The 7,525-nt window shown below is 33.1% G+C and overlaps 3 protein-coding genes across 3 annotated transcripts; all 3 read right to left on the bottom strand.

The window, feature by feature from the left end:
* Positions 1–437: 437 nt before the first annotated feature.
* On the bottom strand, positions 438–1,168 carry Tsp_08064a (putative KH domain protein; the record flags this gene model as incomplete). Its single annotated transcript, XM_003373418.1, has 1 exon — positions 438–1,168. A coding segment is annotated over exon 1 (731 nt), but the record flags the coding sequence as incomplete, so codon positions are not given.
* A 1,695-nt stretch (positions 1,169–2,863) lies between these two features.
* On the bottom strand, positions 2,864–4,173 carry Tsp_08063 (hypothetical protein). The gene is made up of 4 exons (XM_003373417.1): positions 4,059–4,173; positions 3,864–3,961; positions 3,564–3,579; positions 2,864–3,534 (listed from the first exon to the last, which is right to left on the bottom strand). The coding sequence occupies exons 1-4, from the start codon at positions 4,171–4,173 to the stop codon at positions 2,864–2,866; spliced, it is 900 nt and encodes a 299-aa protein (XP_003373465.1).
* Positions 4,174–5,679: 1,506 nt separating this feature from the next.
* Tsp_08062 (putative KH domain protein) lies at positions 5,680–6,522 on the bottom strand. The gene is made up of 2 exons (XM_003373416.1): positions 5,835–6,522; positions 5,680–5,732 (listed from the first exon to the last, which is right to left on the bottom strand). The coding sequence occupies exons 1-2, from the start codon at positions 6,520–6,522 to the stop codon at positions 5,680–5,682; spliced, it is 741 nt and encodes a 246-aa protein (XP_003373464.1).
* Between the last annotated feature and the right edge of the window lie 1,003 nt (positions 6,523–7,525).

Raw genomic sequence — 7,525 nt, 5'->3', positions numbered from 1 at the left:
TTTTCATATATTTATTCTGATATCAAACTGATCAGTATTCAAATTCAGTCAACCAATTTTCAATTAAATGAAGAACAAATTATCATTTTGATGAAACGTTTATTCGAACAAATCAATTTGACAAACAGTGATCACTACGAAAAATTGCTACCTAAATTTTCATCAAGTGAAATTGAATTGAACAGTGATATTCAGCAGTGAACTATGGAGTGAATGATAATGAAACAACTGCATGGTATAATATGGATAAAAGAAATCAATGAAATTGATATATAATTAGATTAAAATTAAGCAAATGATGATGGGTCGTTATTCAAATAACGGATCAGTTGATATTGGTTTTGTCGAGCATTCTAACGTCGACTTCATTCTGATTTGCTAAAAATAAGAAAAAAAATTAATATTCAAAATTACTATTGTAACGCATTAACAATTACTTCAATTTGTTGTTGGTTTTGTTGGTGGAATCGAACTGAATACTTTTTTCTTCTTTCTGGTCTTCCTCGTTTTCTACATTCACAACTCCACTATGACTGAGGAAAGTTTTCACTTGATAACGATACGATGCTAGTGATTTCTCATGAATACCCCGTCTTACAGCCAATTCAGCCAACTGATTTAAAGACACTTCGTACTGATCATTTGTCAACACATACTGTATTCCTTCGATGGCTTTGTGGATTCTCCAATTAGCAATGTTTTCGTATCCCTTTGCAATTAGTTTGATACGCAACGGGTTTTCGTTCGGATTCACTAATTTCAGTTGGCATCTACTAAATCTTGAGATGGCCTTAATAGTACTCCCACAAGGACCTATTATTCTGCTGGCGACGTTGAAGCTGTAATCAGTCACCGTAATCGTGATATCAGCATACTTTGTTATAAAAATTCCAATACGGGGTGGTGGTTGTGGAATCTTTTTGAAAAACTCAAGCTTGAACAATTCGTTGATCAACTGTTCCATTCTCTCCGACCGCAATCTGCTGTCATCGATGCTTTTCAACACATTGATGGCGAATTGGATTTGCTTGAGCTTTTCTTCAAACTGCTCGCGAGAACACATTGTTAGTACAGTTTTCGTAGTGCACTGTTTGAAGGGAACTCTCTGACTGATAAACGTTTTTGTTGAGTAGCCTTTATATATCCAAATGAGTATTTTAATGTACATGTTTAAAGTTTGACTTTTAGTGTACCGATGCTCTTTAAAATTTACAGTATTTGCCTGTTGATTGATTCCAATTTTCTCAGTTTACATTATTTCACAATCAACACATTATGAAGTATAATTTCACGTACAAAAATAAACATTCATAACTTTCAAAATTAATTCAATGCATGGAAATGAAAAATATTGTTCATCTTATCATATTGTAAGGTTTCTGTTCATCTTCCAACGTATGATGAGAGTATTTGTCAGTGTAATTTATTCTAAATGTTCAGTAGCGAATGTGAAAACTTTCATCGTTGCCGCAGCTCGATGAGAAGTGACAGTCAACATTAATACATCGTTAATATATAGCTTAATATTCTCGCTTCTATTGAATCATACAAGAGTATAATAATACAAAAATATTTGTAATCTGTGGTCTAAAACAAGGTAACATTCAGGGTGAAGGAGAGCCAGTGCACGAACATATTGAGTTTGTGATCCACAGATGCAACTTTTAGATCAATATAAATCTTATTTTTATCATTTCAATGATACATTATGTTTTTTTGGACAGAAAATGTTGATTGTATTGTCTTTGTGGCTTATCGTATTCTCACACATAACTTGAAAATCATTTAACTAAGTGCGGAAAATCTTGTCAAAACTCATGAACAATAATTAATTAAGCGTAGTAAATCACCTTCCTATGCTGAATTTCGTGTGAAATTTAGGGGAACAATGGGCTAATCGCAGATTTTGCTCATTTTGTATTTCTGCCTCAAACGGCCTAATCGTTGCTGTGCATTGTGAAGTAGAATTTTATATTTTACTCTTATTGCTGTTAGAATTTCCAAGAAAGTTTTAGGTTATCATCTTCATTTTGTACGCTGTTGGAAATTTTTTCTTAGATATATGTGTAATTTTAAATTATTTGTAAAATATGAATATGGTGATGCGTGAAATGTGTGTTTGTTTTCTTTACAGTATTTTTTCATTACTGTAGGGCACTCCTGCGCTGTATGTGATTCCTTGCTTTGATGATGTGACTTCCAATGCGCCAGTTACTTTGACGCCGATTACTGATAAGGAAACGGCACTGTGATAATTTTGCGGAACGTATTGATTTAATAATGGAATATTGTTTAATTTTAGATAATTTTTTCGAGAAACAACAGTCCGCATTTTCAAGAATTTGCGCGGCGACACATCCTGTTAACTGGTAAACGCATTCGATATTTGTTATGTTCCGTTTTCGGCTGTACTGATAATACAGCGTGCTATCTCTTTGGTGGCCTAGCCGAGATTGAAACGGGATGAATAAAGTGATAAGTAAGCTGTTTATTCTCTTCATCACATGATCAAATTGTTGTGAAATTTAATATTAATAATAATGATATTGGATGAACTACATGAACAGTTAATTCAACAAATAGGATGGACGAATCAGTCAACTGTGAACTGCATGAACATATAATGTGGAATTGTGATAGCGAAAAAATAATAATAAAATATTCATTGGTCATCACTTTAAGACATTAAGCAATAAATATTAGTACTGATGTGAATTATGTTGATGCGTCATCATTGTTGATGAGTTCAGTAAATGATGCCTTTCACGAGCACTGGACGGAAACTTCATTCATGCGCGCTAAAAGTAAAAAAATATCAAAACGTAAATTAATATTGCAAATAATTATTATTAAAAGTTAGCAGTTACTGAAAGTTGTGGTCGATTCCATCGTCCGAGAGCACCAAAATAGCTTTTGATTCAGTTTCCACCAGAGCATCGTCATTGTCTGCTGCCGCTGCTGTACCAGCCTGATTGAAGCTAATGATGCGGCCCCTGTTGCGTCGCGATTCTCGGACGAGTTTTCGGTAAGCCACTCGAACGGCCTGTTCCGCCTTCTGGTTTAAAGTAACTTGAAAATTTTCATTCGCTATCACGTAGTTAATTGCCTCGGTAACTTTTTCATATTTCCATTCAACGATGTTTTCATAATCCTTGATAAGAATGTTGATACGGACGGTGCACGTTCCAGATGTAGTTAATATCAATCTGCATCCACTGAATCGTTCGATGGCCTGGACGGTGGTGCCACTAGGACCAACAATTCTCCGGAAAACGTTGAAGTCGTAACCACATGACTTCAAATTTATCACATAGCGCTTTCTCACAACCACTCCGGACGGACTTGGTGGAAATGGAGTATTTTTGAACAATTCCAGTCCGAAGAATTCATTGACGTAGTATTCCATCAGTATCGATCGCACGTCATTATCGTGATAAGTTTTCAACTTATCAACGATTTCGTGGACCTGCTTCATCTTCTCGTCCCAAATCTCCTTCGGAAAACTCATCGTTCCTTCACGCTTGCAACTGTACTCTGCAAGAAAAACTCACTGACTAACAAACGTTTCCGTTGAGCAGCCTTTAAATACCCAAATTTGTGATTTAATTTACAGTTCATTTTGTGAGTGAAATTTGAACCTGAGTATACTAATGAACTTCAAATTTACCGTATGTATCTGTTTATTATTGAGATAATTTTTGTGATTAAAATTTTCTTAATTTATATTATTTCACAATCAACATATATTTAAGTATAATTTCACGTACAGAAGTATATATTTATAACTTTCAAAATTAAATCATTGCATAGAAATGAAAAATATTCCTCATCTTATCCTACTGTATCGTTTCAGTTCAACTTACGATGAAAATGTCGGCCACTGCAATTTTTTGCTTTTGTTCAGTAGCGAAGTTGAAACCGCTTATCATACTTATAACTCGATGAAAACTGGCAGTCCACACTGAAAATTGAATGTTATATGAGTTTAATAATTTAACTACTGTTAAATCGTATGGAATAATGATAATAGAATATTAGTCACAGTTCGAGACGCTTACTTACAATTGTTGATAGTAAATTATGAATGTCTCGCACTTTTTTCCACTGATCAGTTCTTCCTTGAATAGTTGAAATTTCAGTCAAAATATCAATATGAGATATGTAATCGCACATATTTTGTTATGATTATGCAAATTGCCGTGAACGATATACATCAGCAGGAAATAGATGGAAAACATTTGTCCATGTTTAATTTCAAAATATTGTAATCAATACAAGTATGAAAGTGGTATTTTTTTCATCGTTAAGTATTTTATTTATAATTCAATTTATTTTCATGAAACTTTATCTTGAAATTGGTTCCCATTCTTGCAGTATTCAACAATTTCGTGATCATGTTATGTTTATGGTTTCAGTGTGGATCAAAACAGAATTCATCTTTTTGAATCTTAATGATGAATGTTGTCAATGAGGTTTGAAATAAGAAAGGAAAATGCAAAACCGATCATGAATTACAAATCACCTTTTGCCATTCGGCACCTATGCCAACTTTCCGCGTAACCCATTAGTTGAAAATAATTATTTGCTGTACCATTGATATTGTCCTTTGATATCATTTTTAATGAACATAAATTCTTATAGCTCGTAATATTTTTGAATTAAACTTATTATATTTTTTTTTGGTAATCTGTATTACAGTGATATTTTATTCTGTTCTTCTTGATTATTCTTTTCTTCATTCTGTAGTTCAAAAGTGGAGACGCGTCATTGTATCCGTTGATGTTGTCTGTCGCGTTTTCACTGCTTCTCCAAAGTGAAACGATGAACAGATCTTTGCAAGCTATTGAATATATTCTACAACTGAATTTAAACATGTAGAATAAACTTTTCTATCTATAATTTTTTTCAAGGTTAGTATAAGTATTATGTTTTGTTTTAATAAATATTATGATTTCTATTCAGCCGTCTGTTTTGTTTCTTTTTAGTGATGATATTTATATTAGTTGGGGTGAAGTTTGTTTATTAACTTTTTCATCTACAATAACACCAATATCTTTAGTTGTAATTTTACTTTTTTTGTTGAACTTTTGCATGCGCTTGTTTAGTATTTTATTTTGTGTTTTAAGTATACTGTTGTATTTATTTTTATAGTTTCTTGTAAAGATGAAGTGTTACTTCAACTTACTTTTGGGACAAATTTTAAATAAGTTCATAATATTCATTATAAAAGAAATAATTGTAAAGGTTTTTTGCCATTTTTCCCGCCAAACTTTGACCTAATTTTTTTGTTTCTCTGTTCGCTGATTGGCTGTACGGCGTTTGATTGGTAATTGGCGATTGGCTTATGCCTTTTCATATATTTATTTCTGAATATCAAAACTGAATCAGTATTTCAAATTTCAGTCAACCAATTTTCAATTAAAATGAAGAACAAATATCATTTTGATGAACGTTTATTCGAACAAATCAATTTGACAAACAGTGATCACTACGAAAAATTGCTACCTAAATTTTCATCAAGTGAAATTGAATTGAACAGTGATATTCAGCAGTGAACTATGGAGTGAATGATAATGAAACAACTGCATGGTATAATATGGATAAAAGAAATCAATGAAATTGATATATAATTAGATTAAAATTAAGCAAATGATGATGGGTCGTTATTCAAATAACGGATCAGTTGATATTGGTTTTGTCGAGCATTCTAACGTCGACTTCATTCTGATTTGCTAAAAATAAGAAAAAAAATTAATATTCAAAATTACTATTGTAACGCATTAACAATTACTTCAATTTGTTGTTGGTTTTGTTGGTGGAATCGAACTGAATACTTTTTTCTTCTTTCTGGTCTTCCTCGTTTTCTACATTCACAACTCCACTATGACTGAGGAAAGTTTTCACTTGATAACGATACGATGCTAGTGATTTCTCATGAATACCCCGTCTTACAGCCAATTCAGCCAACTGATTTAAAGACACTTCGTACTGATCATTTGTCAACACATACTGTATTCCTTCGATGGCTTTGTGGATTCTCCAATTAGCAATGTTTTCGTATCCCTTTGCAATTAGTTTGATACGCAACGGGTTTTCGTTCGGATTCACTAATTTCAGTTGGCATCTACTAAATCTTGAGATGGCCTTAATAGTACTCCCACAAGGACCTATTATTCTGCTGGCGACGTTGAAGCTGTAATCAGTCACCGTAATCGTGATATCAGCATACTTTGTTATAAAAATTCCAATACGGGGTGGTGGTTGTGGAATCTTTTTGAAAAACTCAAGCTTGAACAATTCGTTGATCAACTGTTCCATTCTCTCCGACCGCAATCTGCTGTCATCGATGCTTTTCAACACATTGATGGCGAATTGGATTTGCTTGAGCTTTTCTTCAAACTGCTCGCGAGAACACATTGTTAGTACAGTTTTCGTAGTGCACTGTTTGAAGGGAACTCTCTGACTGATAAACGTTTTTGTTGAGTAGCCTTTATATATCCAAATGAGTATTTTAATGTACATGTTTAAAGTTTGACTTTTAGTGTACCGATGCTCTTTAAAATTTACAGTATTTGCCTGTTGATTGATTCCAATTTTCTCAGTTTACATTATTTCACAATCAACACATTATGAAGTATAATTTCACGTACAAAAATAAACATTCATAACTTTCAAAATTAATTCAATGCATGGAAATGAAAAATATTGTTCATCTTATCATATTGTAAGGTTTCTGTTCATCTTGCAACGTATGATGAGAGTATTTGTCAGTGTAATTTATTCTAAATGTTCAGTAGCGAATGTGAAAACTTTCATCGTTGCCGCAGCTCGATGCGATGTGACAGTCAACACTAATACTAATACGATGCGCATTGCATATAAGTTGATGAAATGTAGTGTAAAAGAAATGATTGTGAACGAAGTGTAAGTTTGCCGAATGTTCACTTCAACATCTTTTGAACGATATTTTGAATGCGAATGCATTTTGTATATGTGTAAAATTTGTGTTGAATTATGTTTAGGTGTTGATAAACATACAAGATCTGTACATCTGTGAGGTAGAATTGAACATAGGTGAAGTCTTTTTTTGTGTGTAGTAGGATGTGTGTTATTGTTTTTTGTGAAAATTTATTTTCTCGTTTAATATGTATATACATTATATTAATATATTTTTTGTCTGTTTGGTATATGCGTGTAAATGTATGGCGTTTGGCTCAGAAAATCAGCATTCTGATTGTTGTTTCTCTTGTTGCAGGATCAGATCACCCTGCGAAATTTCATCGAATTTTACATCCGCCTTGTATCCAATTACAGTGGACAACGGTTTGCGTATATCTGCTTGATGAATCGCCTTTTCTGGCTCCAGCTAGCTAATTTTGGCATGTTAGCTCACATGAATGTTTTGCGGCTATTTGCAAGTGATGTTTATCAGATCGTACGTCGGCTTGTTGCAATATTAAAGTTTCAATGCATTATCTGACTAACGGTTACTGATAAGGAGAGGGCAATGTGATAATTTTGTGGA

This window comes from Trichinella spiralis, assembly GCF_000181795.1.
Source record: "Trichinella spiralis strain ISS 195 chromosome Unknown Scfld6, whole genome shotgun sequence".
NCBI lineage: Eukaryota > Metazoa > Nematoda > Enoplea > Trichinellida > Trichinellidae > Trichinella > Trichinella spiralis.
Note: the sequence above shows the minus strand (reverse complement) of the source record. Positions and strands in the feature narration are given on the sequence as shown.